Source organism: Meriones unguiculatus, chromosome 20 (genome assembly GCF_030254825.1).
Source record: "Meriones unguiculatus strain TT.TT164.6M chromosome 20, Bangor_MerUng_6.1, whole genome shotgun sequence".
In the NCBI taxonomy this organism is placed as follows: Eukaryota; Metazoa; Chordata; class Mammalia; order Rodentia; family Muridae; genus Meriones; species Meriones unguiculatus.
Genome location: NC_083367.1, coordinates 28487386 through 28515200, shown reverse-complemented (window position 1 = coordinate 28515200; position 27815 = coordinate 28487386). Strand labels below are relative to the sequence as shown.

The 27815-nt window shown below is 38.4% G+C and overlaps 1 protein-coding gene across 7 annotated transcripts in view; it reads right to left on the bottom strand.

Annotated features, from left to right (window-relative positions):
* Positions 1-27815, bottom strand: part of Ptprk (protein tyrosine phosphatase receptor type K) — a 515071-nt gene that overhangs the window by 119167 nt on the left and 368089 nt on the right. For all 7 annotated transcript variants that reach the window (XM_060373717.1, XM_060373711.1, XM_060373712.1 and 4 more), the window contains exon 8: positions 1803-2105. In XM_060373717.1, the coding sequence (XP_060229700.1) occupies positions 1803-2105 (303 nt within the window). The remainder of the gene's footprint in view (positions 1-1802; positions 2106-27815) is intronic.

The following is a 27815-nucleotide window of genomic DNA, read 5'->3' as shown; positions in this document are numbered from 1 at the left end:
AAATTTAAATATAGAAATAATGCTATCTCTCATTGATAAAACTGATTCTAGATAATATGAACATTGGTACTATGAGTTTGATCAGTTTAGGGCAAAGTTCCAGGAAACTTATTACCTGATTATTAACATAGTCACTTGTATAACCGAATGTAATTAAAAATATAATGCAATTAAAAATTATAAAAAAATCTGACTGCCTTCTTTTGTTTGTGGGAAAGAGAACCAAGAAATAAAGTTTATCAAAATATAACATCAAGGGAAATTGCACTGTTAAAGGGTGAGTGGATAAAAACAAATGGCAATATAAAACATGTGTAGCTGAATCTAAATGTTATCAATTAAGACATCCTGGCTTTAAATGTTAACGGCAAGCAATAAACTATGTGGCAATACTCTTATTACTAAAATCATGGGTTATAAAATGCCTAGTGTGGCATGGACATCGAAACCGCTACCCGACATCAGAGATTTGTGACTCCTCTGGACATCTGTAGCTATGCTTAGAATTTCCTTTCTACACTGCCCTGTTAATCCATTACTCTTACCTCTTCTTTTCCGCACAGTTACTGTTGAGTGTGTTGGAGGGAGGGGTTGGCAGAGGAGATGGGAGTGATAGTTTTATAATCGTGTAAGGGCTGATTTATTATTTAAATATTGTTGCCCATTGGTTTCAAGAGATGAATCAATGTAATAACTGAGAAAACCTCCTTTAACGAACTCAGCAACACATTCGTCGTAAGACTCAGGGTTTTTACGCTGAAATTTTCATAATATGAGAAGGACTACGGACACTGTGCTGCCGCAGTCTAAGCTAACCAATGCTGCAAGGCTCTCTCTTCTCCAAAGGCAACAGAGCAACAGGACAAGACAGAGTCACTTCCCCTTTCTAGAGGAGAAAAGTTGAAATGATCACTTCCAGAAGTGACAGCCCACTGACCTCTTTGGTGAGCACCATGGAATATAGCATGGCCTGTTGAATTGCATACATGAAGGGAGGTGGGGGAAACGTCTGGCTATAAAATCATTTATTCTGAAACTCAGATAAAAATGTGGGCCTCCTATCAAACTGTTTGAGAAAAAAAAATTAAAAAGGAATGGGACGATGGGAGATCTCATGATTTAAATTCTTCGCTTAAGAACAGAGCTGAAGAGGTAGGAGGACTTACTGGCTCTGAAAGGGTTGATAAATCCTAATTCCTGTTAAGCTTTGCTTCAGATCATTATATAGTAGCCCCCCAATATACATTCAGTTATAAAAGAGAATTAATTAGAAAGTATCGTCCTAAAAATATATAACTGTTAGTAAAATAATACAGATAGGAACTTTTTCGATATATTTCTGTCAATAAGGAACTATATTCATATTTGTGTTAATGAGGTATCATACCATTAGGGGAAAAGCATACATATTATAATATTAATATAAATGTGTATTTATATTACTTATTTTCACTTACATTTGGGAGCTAGTATGGTTTATAAAATGCACACACAATGTGTAAGAAAGTGAATTTTACTAATAGGTAACTGATATAGTGCGATGGATAACAACATTCTTGTTTTTATATTTGGTATGAAAATCTTTACTTAAGCTTTATGCATTATTTCTACTTCACCTATCACAGTTTAAAATGCACGCCATTTTGCATTTTCTAAAGAACACATGTTGTCTTATCAGTAAACTGGGATGAGACAATTTGGTAGGTTTTTTTAGTGTCAATCAGTGCTGGATAGTGTAGGGTAAACTTAAAGAAATGAGGGTACTCTTTGTCCCCATCTGAAGACAACAAATAGGAACATACCATCTTCATCCGTTTGAATAATCGTCTCTTCGCTCTCCTTCCTTCCCTCTGGATTGGTTAGGATCATCTTGAGGCTGACATTTGTATACGGTGGCAGATGGTTGACAACATGCTGAGGGGCTTTGGGGTCCATGTCCAAGCAGTCCGCCCTGCTCTCATTGTGGCCACGGAAGTAATGGTAGCAGATAGTGACATTGAAAGTGTGGCAGCGAGTAATGTTGTAACCCAAGGACTCCCAGTCCACAGCAATGCGCCTTGCCTGGATTTCAGCAATCTTTAACGTCTTTGGGGTCCGCATAGGTTCTGAAAAAGAAATCAAAGTTGCAGACAGATGTCAAGTTGACCGTGAATTCTTTTGGAAGAGTGAAACACTGAGCGTAACAAGGCATATGCAAATCCTGTCAAGAGGATCTTTGGTTTTTAGTGTTCTGCCAAGAGATTCTTTGGGTTTTAGTGTTTTGCCTATTCATAATTTTATTTTGGGAAGGTTTAGAGACTATGATTCAACAGTAAGGAAAGAACTAAAACATCAAACAAAAGCAAGTCCTCGCTCTCAGGAATTTAGCAAATAGAAAACCAGAAATGTGAAAACAATGCCTGACAATTGTCGCTGTCCATTTCCCCGTCCTTTTCCTTCATCACTATTAAGCGAGTAGATTAGCTCATATATCAGCAGGGACAAGAGCCAATGTGCTCTGCTCAGTGATTTGTCATGTCACTAAGCTATGGTGTGTACTAATTAGTCTAATTGTAACACTAAACTACCATTTACCAAAAATGACACAGATATTAATTAACACTAATTATTTCAGTAATGATGTTGTTCATCAATGCAAGTAAAAAATATAGAAAGATTACTAGAATACATGTGGATATTAACACCATCTTCTCTCCTTCTTGATCCTTGTGACTTATTTTCTAAAAAAACACTCAGGTCTAACACTGTCATACACACCAAACTAGGAGGTGAGTTTTCACTCAACTGGAAAATGCTGGCAGGACTGAACACTTGGAAGACTGGAGTACATCCATCACTGACTCCCAGCGGTATCCATTCCTCATGCAAGACTGACTTTAATTGTCTAACTTAATCAAAATAATTACTCTATGAAAGTCGGGGCCATGGTGAACCCTGTTCAGCACAGAAACCGGAACACAGCAAAACGTTAAGACATCGATTAGATAAAAATAAAAAAAGCTGAGGCCAAGCTCAGGGTCTCACTGGTCTCTTCCTTCACTCACTTTGGATGGTCAATACCATCGCTAACTGGAAATCAGTACAGATAAAAGCAAAACAAATGCAAAAAAAAAAAAAAAAAAAAGCCCAACTTGGATGCTTTCATACATTTTTTTACTTGAGATTAAAATCTCAGTTCTATAAAAATAATTGGAATGCAAAACAGATGGCAAGCCCAAATTGGGAATCCAGTTCAATGGCTGTAGTGTGGGGTGGGAAACAATTCCAAATGGGGGATACTTTAAAATTTCAAAACTAAATATTCCCCAACGTATACATGCAGACTGGAGGTTGGTAGGACCTAACGGTTAGGATTCAGATGTTAGCACGCACTCTCCAGGCCGCCGTCTGCCTGCCGTACCAGGCCTGATCTCCTTTACTGTCCCGAGCACACAGAGACAGAATGAATGCGGCTTTCTAATCATGCACGCCTTTGCACATTTAACTCCATACGAATACTTTCCGCACTGGGTGATCCATCCGGTGAAGCGGTTCTTTCTATTTGTATCAGTCTTTGTCTCGTATCCAGCAACTGGGCTTATAGCAAGAGCTAGATAACCCGAGCCATCTCCAGAAAAACTGTCGTTTCACTACTGCTGGGTAGTGAACGGCCTGAGTCAACTCGAATAATAGTTTGTTTATAAAGTATTCATTTGTGTCCAGAAGGCGGAAGTAAGAAAATATCCAGGATATATGAATGAGCAACAAAGACATCAATAACAGAAAGGCCCACTGGTAAAACCTCCTGTTTAGTAATGCTGCCTGGTTATGTTGAGCCTCTCGGTTGGAATCTGGTATGTCCACTTTCTGTGCCTTTTTCTATCCCTGAACCATCATTTCCTTTCGCCATTTTTTTGCCATTTATTTCACTGTTCAGCTTGCAGCTATCCCACAATCTAACACCATTTCATACACCAAGAACGAAGTCGGTGCCTATGCGCTCCTCCAGTTCTCTCCACAGCTCCCTTAGTAAAAGATGTATAAATTCACTATGTTGGTTAATTTTTTTTTAATTTTATCAAACCTAGATGTGTCTGGGAAGAGAAAATTTCAAGTGAGGAACTGCCTTATCAAAACCGGCCTGAGGGCGAGCTTATGAGGCATTTCCTTGATGTTTACTGATGTGGGAGGGCCGAACCTACTGAGGCTCTGCCAACTCTGGGTAGGTGGTCCAGGGTTGGATAAGAAAACAGGTTCAGCGAGTTGTGGGGAACAAGCAGGTAAACATTAGGACTCCGCTGACACTGCCTCCAGTTTCAGGTTGAGCACCTGCCCTGGCTTTGCTTGGTGAGGGAGGTGCAGAGTATAAATAAGCCCTTTGTTTGTTGTTTTGGTCAGGCATTTATTTATTTGTTTGTTTGTTTATATATCACAGCAGCAGAAAATAAACTAGGACAATTACTTATTAGATAAAAGTGCACTAGCAGAGTTGGTAATTTGGTTTGCTTGTACTTGAAAGTTGCTTACTTGTTTGGCATTCAGTGAATTCCATATGAAACTCAATACAAATCAGGAAAAAGTTCACTATTAATCCTATGCATGAATGTCACAACCAAAGTTACAGTGCCGATATTTGACTAAGAAAATGATTTTTGACATAGTTTTCTAAGACATGAAGAGTCTTTTTAACAAAGTCAGTACTTTACTTCCATTTCTCTTTTGCTTCCACCAATAAACACAAATAAACCCTATTTTTGTTAGAGATTTAAACTTTTTTTTTTTTTTTTTTTGGTCTTACTACATGGTCTGTTCTGTGCTGGCTTGGAATCTAGTTCTTTCTCATGTTTACGTAAAAGAAACAGAGGTAAAATATGAAATGAAAAACGTTGTCTAGCAAAGTTTTATCAGAACCTCAGAGAGAAGTACAATAAAGTAGCGATCTGAGAGCTGCTAATGGTCACATAAAAACGCCTATACGTCATTCATCTATTATGAAACAAAAGACGGACTCTTGTGAAGGTGTGCAAAATGATAGGGAAGGTATTGAAAACGAATAAAACATAGTGTTAGGCCTAAGGAGCTTACTTCTTATTTATTAAAGATGATAAAACAAGAAAAAGATTATATTTTGATTAAGGGAGACATGAATGGAGCACAGTGGTATCTCTGAACCCAAGAGGGAGTGATAAGTTCTGCTTGTCAAATAGAGGAGATGTGTGCATTAGGTCTCAGAAGAGAGAGTCTACATCTGCAGACATATTTCAGATAAATAATACAAAAGCAGAAGAAATAATGTAAAAAAAATGTGGAACATAATTGCAAAAAAAGAAATGTATTCCCATTTGGTTACTTTACAAATACCCAGCTGAATAAAAATGTAGACAAGACTGGTTGGACAAAAAGTGAGCAAATTTTGATGGAGTGGTAGGAGGCTGAGTTGAACTTAAACTAATAGTATCTGGACAGAAAGTCATCGTAGTCAACACAACTGCTTTAGAAAGATAAGATTGGAGGCTATGTCGTATGTAGAGACATTATGGTAGGGAAATACAAATGCTGCAGTAGGTAGGGAGATAATCTGGGATAAACAAAAAGGAACACCAGGAACAGACAGACTAGATACCACATAGGCAGAAACAAGTAAAAAGAACTGGGTGATTATTTGCTATCTGCATTCAAAAGCAATATACATACATATACATATGTATATATATACACACACACACATATGTATTATATAACTCTCATGCTCAGAATGGCTTAAAATATGGTGCTCTTAAAAAAATCAAGATACTGCATATTGATGTGAAATGATACAGTGATTCAATATTATTTACTTATTGCTTTGTTAACCATGAAGCATACTAGGAAAAAAGAATGTGAAGATCAGTTAAGCCATGTCCTAATTTAGGAAGTAAGGCAAACAAGCAATAATTGGACTAATTTATGTTTTAGGAAGTAAAACATACAAGCAATAATGGAAGCAATTTTTGTTTTAAACAACTGGGAAGCATTCTGAATAGAGGCTTTGGTCTACTTTCAAAAAGGGGAGGGGCTATGTACATCCCTTCAGAGATAGAGGGAGAAGGTAACAGAGGGAGAGGTTGGGAAGGAGATCACAGAGGGACCTGGGGGAGACCGTGAGGGAAAGAGGAAAACAGAACTGAGATATTAGAATAATACGTTAGAGAGAAAGAGAGGGGCCAGGGACCTGGAAAGAAATAGAGTGTTAACAATATAACTGCCAATTCACTGAAGAAAGAGCCTGAGAAAGTTCACTGAAATCCAGCATCTGTTTTAAACCCATGCTACACCATTTTCTAAACAAATATGCTTTTTCTAGTGACCCATTGGGTGAACAGCAGAAGTTAGATCTTTAGACTGCGTGGCACCCCACTCGTCCCACTGACCCTGCTAAGAACTATCCCAGTCTAAAAGCCTTACCCAAGCTCTGCAGATCTTCTCAGATTATTTTAAAAATACTGTTGTCTGAGCTCGTCTTTTTTTTTAATGTTAAAATAAAATTAATCTTTTTATTTGAATGTTTAAAAATTTGTTCACTTTATATCCCGATTGTAAACCTCTCCCTCCTCTCTTCCTGGTTCCACCCTCCTTCCTTCTTTCCCCCCACCCCTTCTCCTAGTCCTCGGAAAGGGGGGGGATCCTCCCCTACCATCTGACCCCAGCCTTTTAAGTCTCATTAGGACTGCCTGATCCTATTCCTCTGTGGCCTGGCAAGGCCGCCGCTCTAGGGGGAAGTGATCAAAAAGTGGAGCCCATCTTCTTATATACTAAGGAACCATCAAACCAGGCAGCAGGATCTTCTATTTGTTCAGATACTAATGTTTAGACAATGATGTTCATTGTCCTTAAAAACTTTAGCTCCAAACAAATTAAGCCAGTTTTACTGATATTGCTCAAAAAGGAAAGTTGTGGTTTGTTTGATTGTTTGACTTTTTTAAAAAAAATTGAGCCCCAAATTAGTGAAACAAATCGTTCCAAATCAATCTCCATCAATCTGGCTCTTCAATGATAAGACATTTTGTGACTCTGCTGAGAATTATGAACTAAAATGGACAAACTAAATACACCAATCATGAACACGCAAGTGCTAAAAGCACTTTCATTCTCACATGCTTGAAAAAAACAACAATCCCGAGCTGTGTTTTAATTCTTCGTAGGAGATTATATCATCAGATTAAGAGAAGAGTTTCCCGGAAGTTTAAATAGACATACATCTAGAGCATCAACTAGAAGAGAGTCATGGGGCGCCAGAGTAATGAAAGATTGCTTTCGCTTCTAAGGTCACATAAGATTTTGTGTTTTTCTTTTATGACTTGGTCTTTGGGTTAGTCAATTGCAAATATGTTTCTAGCGTTTTAAGACTTGATAACATTTTTTTAAAATTTATTATTTATTACAATTTATTCACTTTGTATTCTTTATGGCCCCCTTCCTCCTCTTCTCCCAATCCCACCTTTCCTACTTCTTCTCCTCCCATGCCCCTCCACTGATAGGGGAGGACCTCCTCCCCTTCTATTTGACCCTAGCCTATCAGGTCTTATCAGGACTGGCTGTATTGTCTTCCTCTCTGGGTTGGTAAGGCTGCACCCACCCAGGGGGAGGTGATCAGAGAGCCTGCCATTGAGTTCATGCCAAAGACAGCCCTTGCTCCCCTTACTAGGGAACCCACTTGGAGACTGAGTTTATGGGCTACATCTGACCAGGGGTTTTAAGTCCTCTTCATGCATGGTCCTTGGTTGAGGTATCATCCCTGCAGGGCCCCCAAATTTTTTGGCTCTGTTGGTCTCCTTTTGGAACTCCTGTCCCCTCCAGGTCTTTCTTTCTCCTCCTTTCATAAAATTCATGCACTCTGGCTATGAATTTGTTTGGTAACAAACACGGTCTCGGTACACATTTCTACAATTATTGTACCGCTTTTTGCTGAAAGAAAATAATAGCCACATATCTCACTATACCAGTGTGTGTGTGTATTTACATCTTAAAAGGAAATGAGGGTTTAATATCAGATAAGAATTCAGCTTACAGAAATGAATTTATCTGTTTAGAATCCATCCAAGTGGCTCCCATCTCTTTTGGTGTTAATTCTCAAACCAAGGCCTATGGCATACCTAGAAAGAAATCTGTCCCTGCGCTACACCCTCCATTCATCAGTATAGTGTATTCTTTTTTTTTTTTTTTGCCATTACCATGCACAACAACAACAACAACAAAAAGAAAAAAAAAAGGCTTAACCTGAGGCTGGAGATCAGTAAGCCAGGAACTGCTCCCCATTAAGGTGGTAAAAGAAATATCACATGGTCAACCTGAAAAGACATTCAACTTCTTTTTGAAATCGCTGTTCACTGAGCACATCCCTCCAACTTCTCTCCTCTATTGTCAACCAACAGGTGAAGCCGGAAAGACACTGTGCCGTGAGGACTCACAGAGGAGGAAAGAAACCCTTCGAATGTGGACACTTTGACAGGTCATAAACAGTGCCAGAAGTGGAGGAAACGAAAGAACAGAAAAGAAAGGCCAAGTCCAATCCTTTTGGCAGTCTAACCTATGTCTGAGAAATTTCAAGCCTTCTTAACAGAAATAACACAAACAAACAGATTGGCATAAACCCCTATTCTACATTCCTATGAATTCAAGGAGAACTGTGCCCTACTGTTTTTGCTTATTTAGTGTGTGTGCGTCAGAATACATGCACCACAGCGCATGCACAGAAGACAGGAAAACTTGTGGGACTCAGTTATCCCCTTCCACCACAAGGGACACTGGGATCAATTTTAAGTCCAAACTCAAGAGGGCAGCCTTGGTAACAAGGGCAAGTACCAGCTAAGGCATCTTGCTACCGCATAATACTTTTTAATGCAGTGAGAAATGTCAGAATTAGAGGCTCCACCTAGCTGGTTAAATGTCCACCGGCAATATTAACTAATTTCCTCCATCCTTTCTAGCATTTATTGTCTATTAATTTCTTAGATATTATAGCAAGAAGGGTAATATTATATCTAGATAAAATATAAGATAGTGGCAAAAACTGTATCAAATCCACAGCCATTATTATGTAATTTTAGCACATTGTATCTACTTCGATTCTAAACAGATCAAAGCCGGGATTTACACCTACAGTTATGTGTCACATGTTGAATCCGACTTGATAGGGTAAAATGAACTACTTTGATCCTTCTCAAAAGGTTAGTAAAAGAAAAGCCCACAGGAAGAGAGAGGGACCTGTTGACACTTTGAGCCACTGTTCTAAAGCAGGAAGAAGCTCTAGATATCAATAAAAGAGAAGTGTTCTCTTTTCTTTCTTCTTCCTTACTTTTATTTTTTTTTTAGTACTTGCTAAACAATGTGAGACAATACAGGTCAATATTTATATCCTTTTGTAGTGATAATCTCTAGTTATTCTGAAAGAGTTATGAAAACAAAAGCTTCAGCAACCATAAGAAAATAGCAGACAGGGATCCTTTCTCCCTAGAATCAGTTTTTCATGATAAAACTTATTATCCAGCTGTCAGTCAGAGAAAAATAGAAGATATCCCAAAGCTCATGGGAAGAAAAGAAAAAAAAAAAAAAAAAAAAAAAAAAAAAAAAGGAAGCTCTTGTCAGTGATGTACACAGACTAAGAACACTGAAGCATGGCAGGAACTCCTTGCTCCTGGCTGTCTTTTCATCAGAAATCTTAGAAGCTCACTGCAAAACACAATTTCCATTCCATTTATCGAAACAAATACAAGGTAGTGAATTTTCCAACTGTCAGAGAAGGTATTTGCCAATGTGAACCAAAGTGAGATTGAGGATCCTGGGTGAACAGAAATTTTGGATGATGGGTGGGTGAATTAAAAAATAAATAAATAAAAAGAAAAAAAATAGTGTTGCACCTTGGAAAAGGAAATTGCGATATCACAAGAAGGCATCCTTTGGTCCCACCTCGAGTGTTTGTAGTTCTGTTGTTCTCGTGGTAAGAACTGAGTGTGATCAAGGTGTTATATTTCATGTCTTTTTTCAATGTTACAGCCTCATTAGCCATGCCCAAATAATTTCATCTCCGCTCCCATGGGTCAGGTTGCGTTAATGGCAAGTGGAGGGGATGCTTGATTAGTGCTGTAACATGAGGGAGCCTCAGGACCAGGAATAATCACAAAGCAACTGTCAGTTCATTTGGTTTTCTAGCTGAGTGGTTGAAGTGACATGCTTAGACTCAAGAGATACACAGTGACAGAGCATGTCTGGCTCGCTCGGCTATCCCGTGGAGCCCCGGTAATATTTACCAGGTGCCATCGCAATCACACTAAGCACATCATCCCATTACAAGATAAGCTGTTCCGACTGCCCTCTAGAGCCTCCCTGCGGTTCATCAGATACTGTACATATTAGGACCCCCCCCCCGATAATAACACCCAACAGTTTGATTTTTTTAAAGAATAAAATTACCAGAGTTACATTAATAAAAAAAAAAAGGCAGTGTCTCTCTGTTCTGATAGATTTATCTTCTTTCAGATACTCCCAATAGACCCACTTTACAAAATGTAACTAATTGAAAATTCAGGAACCCTTCCCTGTGTTTCATTTACATATTTGATGTTACATTGCATTAGATCATGCAACTGAACTCAAGGAACACACTTTGAGCTATTTCATATTGTGTACCACATATGTTCCTTAAATAAAACTTTAAGGACATTTGTATAGGTAATTGTCTATATTTGGAGAACATCTAAAAGAGAGAGAGATTTAAAGAAAATAACATCATTTACTTACATAGAAACAATCTTCATTTTTTAAATAGAATTTTTAGCATTAGGAAAATTCAAAACATAACAAGGTTAAGTTTTTGTTACCCTTAAAAGCAAATTTTAAAACACAACTTTATAACACATAGTATAAGCACTGATGTGATTACAAATTAGCTGTAAATAGCCATGGGAATTTTCCAAAAGAGGGTTTTCAGTGTCTTGTTATCCATTACAGGAGATAAACTAGATTCTTCATAGGATGTTCTGAAAAATGACATGAATATTTTGTATACTTACCAACCATTAGCCCACAGCATTTTCTGGCGAAAATTTAATTTTATGAATGTTTTTGTTTGTTTGTTTGTTTTATTTCATTTCAAGGAGTAAAGAAAATAAGGCCTAGAGAACTTATTCTCTCTTGTAAGATCATCAAGACGACTCCAGTTCCTACTCGTTGGATCCGAATTCTCCAGGCACCCCTTAGTTCCTCATACAAGCAGAAAAGGCTGTTTCCCACCCTTTGGTGCTAGCCTTGTCTCCTATCCCTTGTTTCTGTAACCAAGGTAAGGAAAAGGGAGAGTGCGCTGGCTTTCTGCCAGGACCTCATTAAGCCCTGAATTCTCCTGTTTGCTTATACATCTTCTGGAACAGTGGTTTTCAATCTGTGGGTCGGGACTCCTTTGCAGGAAGTCTAATGACTCTTTCACAGGGGTCATCTAAGACCAATGAAAAGCACAGATATTTACATTACAATTCACGAGAGTGGCATAATTACAGGTATGAAGTAGAAATGAAATAATTTTATGGTTGGGGTCACCATCATACAAGAAACTGTACTAAAGGCCTGCAGCATTAGGAAGGTTGAGAACCACTGGTCTAGAATATGAGATGGCTGAGCTGAACCACAACAAGCTACAGCAGCAAAGTCCAATGAGATCAAATCACCCATTCATCAGCAGATTTCTGAGTCAATCAAGAACAGCAATATCTACAGCACATGCCTAGTCTATGCCTGGTAAGTGGCTCAATATTTATAGCTACCAACTACACTTAATAAATCAATTTGATAAATATGGGGAAATTCATTTATAGATCTACATGCACAGCACAATAAATTAAGAATGTGATTTCACTACTAATGGATTGTAACAAGCATGACCAACTACATGCTTATTTAATAGTCAGATTTTAGTAGTGCAAAATGTTTATTAAGTGACTGAACATGTGTCACACAGTCTCATGGTGTTGTATATGCTTTAAAACATTTCTTACTGGAGAGGCAACAATCCAATTGTCTAGGCTAAGAGATAGTCCTTCAGGGCTATCCTAGGAAAGAGGGTTCACCTTAAGACATACTAAAGAGATAGGCAGAATAATTACCACTAGGAAAATATACTTTTCCTTCCCAGAATTCCTGCTCCTAACAGAATAGCTTATTCTGCCCCAGACATGAATTTTTCCTGATATTTTGAATTACTTAGAAAAGCCTAAGTTTTCTTTTCTCTCTGTTCTAAGCAAGCTTTCCTTAATACTCTGGTCTTCATTCTTTTTGTAAGGTCCCGTCCATCCATGCGACTGACATCTTTGATAGCTTAACTCAAATGGCATGGTGCTTTGTTTTGCTTTGTTTTGTCTTGTTTCCCTCTTCTCTTTTCTATTCCTCTCTGTTGCACAGCTCTTGGTGTGTATACTTTGCCTGACCTAGATGTTTTTCTTATTAAACTCTAACAAACTTCCCTAGCTTAAGACAAACAAAACAAACCCACCTAACATACAAATAGATTCATTTCATTTGCCTTTCCCGATACTGAGGAGTCAGGTTAATTTCTTCATTGTTCCCACAGTTCAACATTATTATAATGTAGAAATAATAGCGCTTCAAAATGAGATAGCATCCACTTTGAAACAATGGCTTCCCAGTTACCTTCTCCACTGCAATATGGCACTTGGTAAAACATCAGTGAGTTTGATATGTCTATAAAAACCAATCTGCATCATTGTCCCAATATCTTTACATTGAATGATTGGAACTGATAAAATTGACACACAAATTCCTTTAAGAGTAAACCTACTCAACTACACAAGCAAATTTGTCAGTCACAATGGCTGTGTATATTAGCTGATTCAGTGTTCCAAGGGCACAGACTGTCATTGAACTCTTCCTCTGCTTCCCCAAAAACTAACCATAAAAAGTTGCATGATAATGATCTTCCAAGTACATCCCACTCATTTTGTCCCCCAGAAAAATGGTGCACTCAACATAATATCCTTCCATTCCTTCCAGAAATTCATCAGAGATGTTGAATTGCATCAGTCTCCTATCTGAAGAAAACAGACTTTTGAATTATAGTGGAAAAAAAAAAAGCTAGAGTGGACAAGAAGCTTCAAAAGTGATCCCAGCTACTGACAAACTTTAACACACAACTTGATTTCTTAAAACACAAATGCCTGGCTACGTGCTTGCTTCACAGGGGCTAAAAGATAAGGGCTGTGGAGCCAGCCATTCTTAGTCCATTTCCTTTTCTGAAGCCACCATTTATTCTGTGCTTTCATGCATGATTAACAGCTTGCAGATCCTTCACATATAATCAATAGCTGTGAGGTTTTATATTAGGTTTAGAGATTAGACAGCCTTGATTATAAATTTTATCGATTTGTACAGCTTAGCTGCAGAAATCCCTCGACATTTCCAAAGATTAAATTAAAAGGAGATATATGGCCTGCACATACTAGAAACGCTTGCGTGTTTATAGGATCTGACCTCTTTATACTCATTCCTCCAGATGAATAAAACTTATTTAGTTCACCAAAACACGAATCAGTGTGTCAACAAGCATCAAGCTGAGATAGTAAACACAGAGAAAATGTGACAAAAAGAATTACAAAATTGCTCACAAATCTGCCTGAGACTGTAATTAATACAGGCAACCTGCGAGCATTAATTGCTTTGGCTCATTTGTAAATTAGGAAATTGACAGAGAGAAGAATAATGAACTCTTTGACTTCTACCTGGCAAATCGGAGACCACGTTAAAACTGAAGATTCATGGTCCCTCTTGAAATATCGGAAGGATAACATTACTTTAATGGCTAGAGAAGTAAATATGATTATCTTAAAGGCAGTAAATAATGTGCTGATTATAAAACCCATAACCAAAGCTGTTTTGTGATACCATTACTTTTAAAACCAATGTAGCACTGTTTTATAATCTATGTCCAGTATTTTGAATTCTGAGGTTGTGCAGAACAAACATTAATAAATATGAGGCAAGGCTAATATTTTCAAACTAACACCAAAAGTTTACTCTCCACTTTTGCATGTTGCAATATGAAATCTGCAATTACCATTTCTGTGTTTTTTTTTTCTCTTAAGAAGTAAGTATCTTTCAACAGTTAAATTAATTATGTTCTGGATCTACATAAGCTCTTTATATGACAAGGAACATATGAGAAATATTAAAAGTATTTATCTTGATATAAATCCTGAAAGCATTCAGCTTCATTTTTAAAAATGTCCTGCAGTAAGTTTTACAGCATGCACTGTTTGTGTGGCCAGCTAAATGTTCACAGTGTTGGCCTTCACAAAAGATGAAATCCATTTATGATATATAAGTAAAAAAGCAATTATTTATCAATTACTTTATGGAAGGCATTTGCTGCAGACATTTTCCTTTGTATCTGCTAATGGATCTAAATGGCTCCAGAGGAAAATACAAAAATAACTAACATACTTTTCCCTGTGTCTGCATGCAAAATCCTGATAAAAAAACAAGCTGAATACTATGTAGAACTTCCTGGTCTCTATATTTACAGAAGAATGGTGAACATGAAGAAAATGGGACAATGTATAAACTGGTGAAATCTGCAATACCATTTCCAGCCACTGCTTGAATTCTGGCTCCGCACCTCCCGTCTGTAGGTTTCCATCTGGATGCAGACACAGAACATCACTTAGGAGCTACAACAGCATCTTCCCCCAAGTGCTCGTGCTAACTTCCCAGCAATCCTCAAAGGCATGAATCGCTGGACTAGAGCCTTGAAGATGTCAGGGGCTTCTCGGTTGGGGCCACATAGTCTCTAAATCTGCTCTGGTCACTACTATTTCCTTTGCCCAGTCTGAAATTACTTCACACCTGAACTATCAAGAATGCTTGTTCCTGTCGATATTTCTAGATCATTCTTTGAGAATATCTTTCAAAATGTAGTTCTTATATAAAGATCATCCATTCAAAAATTTCTGGAGGTTTCAGAAGCTAGACAGATACAGTGAAAGCCCTTCCTTGTACTAGAATCCACAGTCATCTTACGACAGTGTCTCTCTCTTCTGCCACATGTCTACATTTTTTACAATCTTTTCATTGTATACCAAAGCTAAGCAAAGGGTCCACTGAGCACCACTGTCTATTTCATTCCAGGTCATAGAACACATTTCCGGTGTAGAGATTTCGCTAGACTTTTAATGCTTGTTGCAGCTCTTCCAGCCTGCACACTTAATAATGCTCAGCTTTTTATCAGTCCCTCCATCTAGTGGGTAGGATCTTCCACTCATTCTGTACATCTGTCTGCTCAAGTGTTTTATATCATCATGTAAACTATTACCTTACATGTGCAGATGCTGAGTTCATATAAACTGGGCCATGGCTAATTCGTTTTTAATGAAATTTGCAATAATGAATAATCATTTTCAAAAATGTCCATTTTTATAGTAGGCTGAATGAATTCAAATACCAAAACAAATACCATCAAATATTCACAGGTAAATATAAATGGACCAGACAAAGAGGCCAAGTTGCTTAGGATTTAAATATGGGTGACAAAGACATGAGTTATCAGGTCCAATTCACACTGTGATGCAAACACAGGCCCCTACATATGTGAACACAGATTTAATGTGGTCAGAATAATGCATTAATGAGATAAAGAGGTTCATGAAATTTAAAGGGTCATGTTAGGACATTTGACATGTTTCTCCACAGAGGTTCCAACAAAGAAGTTTTCACAGGACGGAGAGATGCTTTCACTGTGCCGGGAACTTTTTATAGAAGAAACGGCAACATTAACAGTCAATTTCCGCCATTGTTTCAGAAGGTAAGATCTGCCCACACTTTCTGTGTTTCTCTGTTGCTGTGTTCTTCCATCCAGAGAATGCTTGGGGAACGTGAGCATTTCTGAATATCATTCTTTACTGGAACTATTCCCTCAGCAACACACTCATATGCCACGGAATGCCAGACACCTCAACCTGGGTGTGCTGTTCAGCCTTCTGCAGCAAAACACCCCATCTGAACAAATGTGATCATCTCAATGAACAGCTCCCAGTTTTTTATTCTAGTTGTTCAGGCCAAGAAACCTTGAACCCGTCAAAAGATTTTCTTTCATCTGACAGCTACCACTCATTGAATCAGTTCCTTCTCTCCAGTCGTCCTCCTGGATGTATTCAGAATCTGACTACTTGCCTTTTCTCTGACCTTAGTCACTTAGGAGCTACAACAGCATCTTCCCCCAAGTGCTCGTGCTAACTTCCCAGCAATCCTCAAAGGCATGAATCGCTGGACTAGAGCCTTGAAGATGTCAGGGGCACCTGGCAGCATTTAGGGAAATGGCCTGTAAACTCAAGCAGAATAGACTGCTTTCCCTTTTCGCCTGTCACTCTCAGTTGTCAGAAAGAGCCTAACCTGTCATATCATAAAGAAATCCACAACCCTCCAGTGACTACCTACCTTGTGATTCACCTTGGGGAAAGTCTTGAGGGTCACTTACACCTCACACATAGTGACCTAGCTCCTCACTGCTCTGTGTTCACACTACCTGGACACAGCAGCCACCTCTCTTGCTTAAGGCAGGCCTTTCAAACTTGCTCTTCTCTACCTAGACTGAGTTCTACCATCTACCTGCTTCCCTGCCTCAGGGCTCTATACATATGCCTCTTTAAAGATGCTTTCCGTGACCACCTTGTTTAAAATTATTATCTGTTTATATTTATGTTTTTCTCTTGTGGATTTTTTACAATCTGAATCATATACATTTTACTTACTTACGTTCATCATTTTTATCTTCCTGTACCAACAAGCCTTGGGCTGAGAAACACTTGGCTGAATGAATGCATGAATTTTGGCAGCCAGCAAGTCCTTGCAACGTGAGTTCCCAATGTTTGCTGGTTGAATGCTTTTCTTTACTAACACAGAAACCACCAATAAAAACCTACGTCTGAATTTAGTTCTGGGATATAAAAAGCTGAGCAGTCCATTTTCCTAGAGCAGCCTTAATATGGAACATTAGAAGCAGAGTGAAGACTCTAAGGTGAGTCACAAGATGGCAAGTTCCTGGGAGACACAGATTGGCAGAAGAGGACAGGTTCATCACACCCCGTCCTCCACTAGAAGCAAAGGAGGAAATGCCAGACAGGAAGAGGTGAACACATAAGATGGGTACCTTAAAATTAGTTAAATACTTCCTCCTGAAGTCAGACCAAGATAATGGTACTTTTAATGAATAGCTTTCTTGTGTTATCTTTCAAGTATTTTCCTTCAGTGAGAGAATAAGATTCTCCAGGACAGGAAACCAGCGAACCTATCAACTTGAAGCAAATTCCGATTTAAAAGAGGTGTCAGGAAATCAAAGTGATATGAACACATAAATTATCAAAATCAACTTCTTCTATATGTAAAGAAAGAACCCTGGAAGTTCATAGACACTATGTTCAGGATATGGGAAGATTTGCTATCTGAAATTACTTGATAACCCATCTCAAAAATGAGATGCTCTACATAAACTGAGTTTAGTTTACAAACAACTGATTTTCAGGTCACACTGTACCACTAAATACAGGTCAGACGGTACCACTAAATGCACATTACATTTTTCTCTTTGGCACAGAGATGTAGAAGTTACTTCTCTAATTGGATCCTGAATCATTACTGTTTACCAGGAGTTTACTGTCAATCAAGCTTTTCATCTCCCATTGGGTGCAGCTTCTAAGTTCTACCAGCTGGTTTATTATAGTGGCACAGTACAAGTTTGCTGACTTCTATCTCTTTGTACATGTTAAAATAACAAGTGTAGTGATGTTGGAGGCCGAAGTCCTCCAGTGGTGAAAATGTTCCCTCCAGCATGCTCCCCCCAAGTGCATACAGTGAGTTAGGGGCTAGGCAGTGGAATCAGTCTCTGTATAACTTAAGTGGTTGTTACTTTCCATCCACATCCAGCACTGCCAAGGGCACGACCTGGGATCCCAACAAGTATGTAGCTCATGAAAGCACAGCAAGAGCAATGTAGCCAGCTGCACGCAGAGTGCTCACAAAGTGCAGAGCACACACCATGATAAAACATTCTTAGTGGCGTTTTTGTGTCATACATTCCTGATGAGTAGCACAGCCTCTGCTCAGCATGGATGCCTTGAACAGCTCGCAAAGAGTTGCACACTTTCTCTGTTCCTGTCTTAGCCTCCAGGGTGTGACACCTAATGCTATTAATTCTTTTTCCACTCAATGTGGAGACAACAAAATAATGAATTCTGGTATTCAAGTTGATTTTTTTGAAGACACAATTTTCTACATCTTATTATTATAATAATTAATATTATTTTCACCAACCCCAGTCAAAAACAAAAGCAAAAACAAAATAAACCTATGGGCATAGAATGATAGAAGAAACACCTGAGTGAAAAGAAAAGCTGCTAAAAATTTAAGAGCCACACAAGAAGCAGAAAACTCTAAAAAAGAATAGATATAATTCCCCTAATCACACAGCTTTTCTACAATACGAAATCCCCTGGGCATACCCACTTTTCTTCATACATGCATGCAAACCGCCTCCCTCTACCACTGAAACTTTCAACATGTCATTAAATGTTAATGGTGACTATTTCAAGAATTCCTGTTTTGAACATAAAGCTATGGGAAGAATGGTTTTAAAGTTTTTGTTGTTTATTTGTCTTTCAAGAGTGAGAGCTCAAGGACACTCCCAAAACTCAATGTCAAGATCAAACTATAACTACTTATATTACATTATTCTGATATTCTTTAATGCTTTCCGGGGAATACTATAGAATGCTTTCTGCAAATATAAAAAAGAAACCAAAAACACACTCAATATATATATATATGAGTGCACACCAAAACTGGATCTAATTTAAAGGAATGTCTATTAAGAGTGCCAAGCATGGTGAATCATAACTGTAACCCTAGGAATGCTGAGACATGAGGGTCATGCAAAAGTTCAAAGCCATCATGGGCTACACAGAAAGGCCCTGTTTAATTTTCTTTTCTTTTTATTTTAAATTAAATTTTTATTTTTTATATTAATTATAGTTTATTTACTTTGTATCCCAGCTGTAGCCCCCTCTCTCATTCCCTCCCAATCCTACCCTCCCTCATCTCCTCCCTGTCCCTCTCTAAGTCCACTAATAGGGGAAGTCTAAATGACTTAAATTGTATTGAGGATTTGTAGGGGTGTGGGGGAGAAGGCTAAAATATATCCAGACAGCTAGTGATGTGTTTGGATAAATAACACAATTTTACTTTAACAATTAAGATTATTAACTGGTTACCAGCATATTTTCTGTTTTAAGAAAAAAAAAAAAAACATAGCAAATTGAAAAGCCCTGAGTAAGGCATAAAAATATAGTACTTAAGAATTGGATTTGTTCTCAAGTCTTCTTTTCTATACCTAGAATAGCTTTTTGCATGACTTTTCTAAAGGGAAAAAGATAAATAATTACTGTGACTCATCAAAGAATGAAGAAATACATAAGAAAACATTTTGAAATGTTTTGTTTTGTTTTGTTATTTTTCTGTACAGCAGAAAGCATAGTAAGTCCTCGGGATGCACCGTGCAAAGTTATAAAGCAATGAATACAAATAAATAGTATTTATTCAATTCAAACATTATTCTTATTGACTTAAAAATATAATTAGAGTAGGGCATTGTGAGTGTGTGTGAGTGTGTGTGTGTGTGTGTGTGTGTGAGATGCCTTCAGTCAGGTGATCTCTGTGTGTTCAAGACCAGCCTGAACTACAGAACAAGTTCCAGGCCAGCCAGGGTGACATAGTGAGGCCTTCTCCTCTACTATAAGCAAAAGGATGAGCAATTAATTTATTAAAAACTTGACACAAAGTCATTAATCATCTATCAGTTACTTTTAATTTATAAGCATACAATCCCATTATACGTGTAATAGAGTATCTGTATAAAATCACAAAAATGTGCAGTAATCTGAAGGCATGAAGACATTCCAGTATGTGTAGTAGGAACCTTGACTCTCTCCATGTGGCCCTATGTCACTGTGCGGGAGTCATGCTGGTACCCCTAATTGCAATGTCACCTCCTGCTGTACAAGACAGCAGCCCTCTGCAGGGGTTCACTCCAGGCCTTCAGGCTCCAAGAGCCCTTGATTTTCTCTTTTACACATTCAGTTCCCTTCCATTTGTCAACAGATTCATTCTTGGCAATTTTCTTTTAATTTCACATGAGTCTGAGAGTGATCTCTCCACTGCTTTATTATGTGAACGGACCACCATGCCAAGAACAAACCAAAGCCCTAATTAGCAAAATCTTCCTCTGTCCCTCCTCCCTCCCCATTCCTTCCTCTCTCTCTCTCTCTCTCTCTCTCTCTCATTCTCTCTCTCTCTCACACACACACACACACACACACACCTGTTTGTAAGTGTTAACATCACTTCAGTGTCATTGTGACAGTCATTCTACCATTGGTATTGGTGCTTCTTCCTGATAAGGTTAAACTGATGGAGTGAATTGGTGGTTTTAGTGAACCAAACCAAAAGGAGGAGTCAGCAGAAGCAAGGAGCTCCTGTGGTGCTTTGGTGAAGGGACTTGAAATGCATTGTCATTTCAAGCTCACACAGACTCTGAAAGGTAAGTACGTTGCCCTTTTGACTTTCTGCTGGAGGAGAATGGTCCTAGGAAGAGTATTTCATGGGCAGTTTCACAAGAAGCCAATTCCAATTTTAATAAAACCACCACGTCCCACCTCCAAAATGCTGAGATTGGAACCACAAATATTTATGCAAGATGAGCTGAAAAGTTAATAATTAGCGTGGAAAGTGCAGACTGCATGACAACTCTGTGCCAAGAGGAACATTTCCTCTATAGTGGTGGGAGGACACTTCACAATGCTTAGATGTGGGACATCTAAGCAAACATCCACTTTGCACCCTTTCCCACGTTCTGGAAGATTGAGAAGAAACATAAATTATAATTTTCAATGGGACCCACTGTCCTTAGGAAGTAGCTCTCCTCTGCTGGTCTAGCTGTATTTGGAAGATGTGGGTAATTCACCTATGTCAAATATACTTTAAAAATTATTAATGTTTTGTTGTTACAATGTAAAAGTGTATCAAAATCTCCAAAAAATGTGTCCAGAAAACCTATGGTGATGAGCACAGGCAGGCCCTTATCACAGTGGACTTTAATATTGTGAATTATCATACGGTATAAAAATGTATGTCTTTTGTCCATGATAGGTAGCAATTTAAAAAAGGGAGAAATAAAAAAGGCAAGAAAAAAGGAAGGAAGGAAACAAGGAAACAAGCAAGCAAGCAAACTTGGATTTTTCTGAAGTTGGTGATCCCTAGACCTCGGTATACAGTCTACAACAGTATTTCCAAATACTGACTTCAGTCTAGTGAGATCTTTTCATGTCTAAAGGAAGCTCAGTGACCCGTAGAGCAAAACAAACCATGCTTACAAAAAATTTGATAAAAAATGTTTTTTATCATGAAACTAACCACTTTAGTTACCAAAACAAGGAGGAACAATAATAAAGAAAGGACAATTCAAATTGGTTCTCCTAGAATCAAAAGTGTATCCATATTATTGCAGAGTGTTTTACTAGGCCCACTGATAAAAGTTAATGATAACTATCATGTACTAAAAAAATTTAGGAGGCATTATTGGAGGAACGCCCACATCAATGAACACTGTTCTCATATCACATGCCATCAGCTTCGAGGAGTCAGCAAAGCTTGTTTTCCTGGAAAAAGTTACAGATATTCTGTTTAATGCTGAACAGAACACTGATGTTTGCAGGCTCCGCTCAGTAGATGTATGGAATAGATGGGAGGATGAAAGGCTTCCTAATTTTTAATATCAAGAACCAGGACTTGGATTCAGTTTGCAAGTAATTTACTGAGTATTTTTGCATCAATGTTCATAAGAGAGATAGGTCTGAAATTCTCTTTTATTGTTTGGTCTTTGTGTGGTTTAGGTATCAAGGTGACTGTGGCCTCCTAGAATGAGTTTGGTAATGTTCTTTCTGTTTCTATTTTGTGGAATAGTTTGAAGAGAATTGGAGTCAGCTCTTCTTTGAAGGTCTGGTAGAATTCTGTGCTGAAACCATCTGGCCCTGGGCTTTTTTTGGAAGGGAGACTTTTGATGACTACTTCTATTTCCCTGAGGGATATTTAGGACTATTTAATCTATTTGCCTGATCTTGATTTAATTTTGGTAAATGGAATCTCTCAAGAAAATTGTCAATTTCATTTAGATTTTCAAATTTTGTGCCATGGAGATAACCTAGAACCCCTGCACAGTTGTAGCCCAAGGAGTTCAGTCTCCAAGTGGGTACCCTAGTAAAGGGAACAGGGGCTGTCTCTGACATGAATTCAATGGCTGGCTTTTGATTACCTTCCCCTGAGTGGGGAGCAGCCTTGCCAGGCCACAGAGGAAGACAATGCAGGCAGTCCTGATTAGACCTGATAGGCTAGAGTCAGAGGACCTCCCCTATCAGTTAACTGGGGGAGGGGCATGGGAGGAAAAGAGGAAGGAAGGGCAGGATTGAGAGGGGATAAGGGAGGGGGCTACAGCTGGGCTACAAAATGAATAAATTGTAATTAATAAAAAACTTAAAGAACCAGGACTACCATCACAGGTTAGATGCAGTCAATTTAACATAACAGAAACACAGCTATGTATGCAAGAGGTAAAGCTGGCACTTTGAAAAATAACTAAATAAAACTCAAATGTCAGTGCAGACATTTTATTCATCTGAGTACAGCCAAAAGTCAAGCATGATACTATTTGATCTAGAGTCAGGTTGAAAGAAATAATAAAACTGTGAATATAATCATTGTACTCAAAAAGAACCTGAGAGTGAAGAGGCAATTCCTTTCCCACAATGGAAGACAGTATTATGAGGGTTGATGTAGGTTTTAAAAGAAGGATGAGTCCAGCATATGTCTTTCTGCACTTGACCATAGCCTTAAAGCCTATCTGTGTCCTTTAGTATGCTTATCCTATATTATATGGCTAATATATGCTTATAATTGAGTGTATACCATGTGTGTCTTTCTGCTTCTGTAGCTTTTAGTATGCTTACCCTGTATTATATGGCTAATATACACTTATAAGTGAGTATATACCATGTGTGTCTTTCTGCTTCTGGGATACCTCACTCAGGATGATCTTTTCTAGTTCCCACCATTCCAATTTCCAGCCTGCAAATTTCATGATTTCCTTGTTATTACTTGCTGAGTAGTATTCTATTGTGCAAATGTACCACAATTTCTGTATCCATTCTTCAGTTGAGGGACATCTAGGTTGTTTCCAGATTCTGGCTATTACGAATAAAGCTGCTATGAACATGGTTGAGTCCTTGATGTATGGTTTGACACCTTTTGGATATATGCCCAAAGTGGAGTGGTATAGCTGGGACTTGAGGTAGCACTATTTGCAATTTTCTGAAAAGCGCCAGATTGATTTACAAAGTGGTTGTAGAATTTTACATTCTATAGCAATGGAGGAGGGTAAACATACTAAAAGCTACAGATCTAAACAAGCTAAAACAACAAGGAGAACCCTATGGAAGATGCTCGATTCTCATTCAGAAGGGCTAACAGGATAGACACCAAAAGTGGTGGATGAGAGAGACCAGGACAGGACCCTACCACAGCTGTCCTCTGAAAGATTCCACCCAGCAGGGGATGGAAGCAGATGAAGAGACTCACAGCCAAATTTTGGCCAGAGTGCCGGAATCCTTATAGAAGGAGGAGGTAGAATAACCCAGAGGGGACAGGAGCACCACAAGAAGAGCAAAAAAGCCAAAAAAAGCTGGGCACAGGAGGACCTGCAGAGACTGATGCACCAACCAAGGACCATGCATGGAGAGGACGTAGATCCCCTGCTCAGGTGTAGCCCATAGGCAGCTCAGTCTCCATGTGGGTTCCCAAGTAAGAGGAGCAGGGACAGTCTCTGACATGAACTTGGTTGCCTGCTCTTTGATAACTTTCCCCTGGGGGGAGCGTGGCCTTACTAGGCCACAGAAGAAGAGGATCCAGGCAGTCCTATTGAGACCTGATAGGCTAGGGACAGATAGTAGGGGAGGAGGCCTTCCCTATCAGTGGACTAGAGGAGGAAGATGGGGGGGGGGGAAGAGGGTGGAAGGGTGGGATGAAGAGGATATGAGTGAGGGGGCTACAACTAGGATACAAAGCGAATAAGTTATATAAAAATAAGAAAATAAAGACTATCTGAGTAACTTCAAGTGTTATGCCCAAATTGTACTGTTTTGTCATTATATTTGACTTATGACCTAGTCTAAATCCATCAAATCATGACCATAATACTGCTGCACTTTATTTTGACTACTAGAAAGATTTCTTATGATAAGCAATTATTACAGAAAAGAAACAATTACTGTCATGTTAACGTAAGGACTTTCTGTACTTTTAGTTATATATATATATATATATATATATATATATATATATATATATATAAAATAGGTATTATATATATTAGATAGATATATTAGATATATGTTATCATATATTAGATATATTTGAAAACAGATCCAATGTTTCAATAAAACATGAAAAAAGTTATTGTGTGCCTGAGGACAGGAAAACAGAGGAAAGGTTTTTAGATAAAAATAATTAACCTTTTAGCCTCTGAGGAAGATATACTTGCCAATACTGACAGCTCACAAAAAAGAACTTTCCAGTAAAATATCTCATTTCTGTGTTCACATTAGATCTAAATGCTCAGAACTGCCAGGCACCAAATACTTGCTAGAGATCATTTTCATCAGCCTATAAGTCTGACTTACTACTTGATAGGTTAGAAAGATAAAAAAGAAAGACTAGAATAGAATTTTTCTCTATCTCAAGAATTGTGCTAAGTGTACATGAAAATTATTATGACATCACGTCCCATAAGTAAATAGGACCAAAAAGTAATTTGTAGTTTTATTTCCCTTTAAAAATATTAAAACAATTTGTTTCTTTTGTGTGCACTGCTGTATTTGTGAGTGTATATGGTGGTCAGAGGACAGCCTGTGGAAGCTGTTTTATTCCTTCCATCCTTTAGGTAGCAGGGACTGAATTCAGGCCATCAGGCTTGGAGCAAACACCTGCACCTGCCGAGCTGTCTTTCTAGCCCCAGAACTGTGTTTTCTAAGTTCCATCAAACTCTCTCTTATCCTGTCTTTAAACATTGCTTTAAACAGTAATATTGTGATGAACACTGACCTATTTCACTTAGGAAAATCCCATAGCTAACTACACACATCCCTGGTAACTTAGGCTCGATTAACCTTTACTATCCTTTTCAAAACTGCTCTCCTCTTCTTCCTACTGTCTCCCCCACATAGACCCACTCATGGCCGTACGTAGTTTCCTTACCCCATGAGTCTTCCCTTGCTGATTCCTCTAATGTTATGAGGGATGCTCTGTGACATACACTCCTCTTATGAACCTTTAACAGCACTTACATCAAGGGCCCTCCGCTCCCAACTCCTCATTCAGACTGCTGCCTCTGTGATATGTTCTGATATCACAGATCTTATAATTTTAAATTATTGGTTTATATGCCTGTTCCTCTTTATGGACTATGAGTACCTCTAACTTCATTTCCATTTATATATCCCCAGAATCCAGTATATCTCACACGCAGGAAGTGCGACCATAAATGACTTACGATTGAATGAATGCTCAGTTTCACCTGTGAAGATGGAAGGGGAAGGTGTTGGTAAAAGTTTTACAGCTTTAATAAATTTATTCCTCTAATGTTAGCTCTGTTCTCTCTATCTCTGCACATGAATGGTGAAGTAAATCGTGATGAATCAGACATCTGGCTGCGAGAGGTATTTGCTCAGCACATAAGTTACTTTTAGAAACTGAACTGTGGCTTACTACCTATACTTTATATAATTCTTAATGTATATTCTGAAATCTTTGTGTGGAGAATGCACTAAGGTATATGTGGAGGTCCAAGGACAACCTCAGGTTTTTGTCCTTGCCTTCAGCCTTGACAGGATTTCTTGTCCATCATTGCCTACGACAAGCTAGCTGGCTCGTCAGCTTCTGGGAATTCTCCTGTTTTTTAAATTCTCATTTCACTACAATTATAGATATGTATTACTGTACCCAAATTTACATGACATCTGATCTTCATGCTTGTAGAGTAAGCATTTTACATACCAAGCCATCTGCCCAACCCTTAATGTAAATTTTATTTTATTAAATTATTCCCTGGTTTCCTATATACTAGTATTGGATACATTTACTTTCAAATGTATATTGCTTTCTTGGCATAACACATATTAAAAATATTAAGAGATTAAAGAATTAGTACCTTTTCAGTTAATGTGAGTTCTTGTCACTTGATTTTTATCTTGGAGTGTGTAGATCAGAACAAATCACCATGATCTCTTCCTGGCTTAGCAAAGAAAACATCACTTATAAAATCTGTAGCACACCAGAAGTGCATGGTGTTGTCTTCAAGAACATGTATGCTAGAGTTCAGATGAGTGGAAGAGTTCTCAGCAAGTTATCCCGAATGGCAATTGCTCTGACAAGGCAAGATGGTTGTCAAAGCTCAGCGGACAAGTGCTTCAGTGTACTTACATAACATCTCCAGGGGAAGAGGAGCCATAATCTCCTTGAATAATTTACGAAGCCTTTACTAACATAGGGGCTAAATCTAGTTTAGCACATAGAGTTCAGAGGCCACGTTCTTTTACTTCGTCTTCAGCGAAACACAACAGACTAATTCCCTGAATGTGGCTTGATTTTTTGAAGGCAATTCAAACTCTTGCCTGGCATTGAATTCATCTTCCCTGTCTCCCTTTACAATATGCAATTCCCCAGTCCTCCACACACTCACTAAAATCAATGTGTGTGCCAATGAACTGTGTTCTCCTCCAATATGCATACATGAAGCCAGTCTCCTAGCCATCCGAGTGTTCCCTGAAATCATCCTCAGAGCCCCAGTTCTCATGGAGAGGAATAAAACATCTTTACCTATTTCCTATCTCACACAAGTTCTGTCTGTACTGTGGCATGTCCAATTATCTAGGAAAATAGTCTTATTTGGAATATTAGTTACACAAATAGGGAGAAAATGTAACTAGACACAGAAATACCCACGTGAGTTCACAAACAGGACCAAAGTCTTAAAAGATTGTTAGCAAACCCTCTCAATTCTGTCTTGATAAGATTATATTCAAATGCAAATAAGGAAACTTTTTCCATGTATGTGACATTACCTCCAATCTCCTACATATATTCATCTATATGCACATATCTGCAGGCATGTTAGCCTTAATGACAAAATAAATTATTTATATATCCCAATGGTGTCCTATATAGTTTGATTCAAAGTATGACCAGTGCTACAAAGGAAAACAAACAAAAAGAATTATTACAACCGATAGCAAGGGAACTCTGACAAACAGGAAACAAGAAAGTCTTCACTGAAGAATGGTCTCACATTGTACCTTCAAAGATAAGAAACTGATGACTGAGAGGTGGAGAAGTATTTCACTCGGGTTTCTTATTGTAAAGCCCCCAGGCAGGGCAGATAGCACAGTCCAAGGGCCGTGAAGAGAATGGCAGGAACAAACAGGTAAGCATAGAGGTCGGAGTTCATGTCAAAAGTTGCTGGGTACATATTACTACTTTGATGCCTTTTCCATCACCGCTCTATGTACTCTATGTATGTATCTTAAATGGCAAAGATAAATTTCTCTAGACTGATAATCCTAAAATACAATCCCATCATTCACTCCTCTGCTCCTTATCGTGCTCCAAATAGTGACAAGGGATGGGGATTAGTTTAGTAGTGTGTCAGC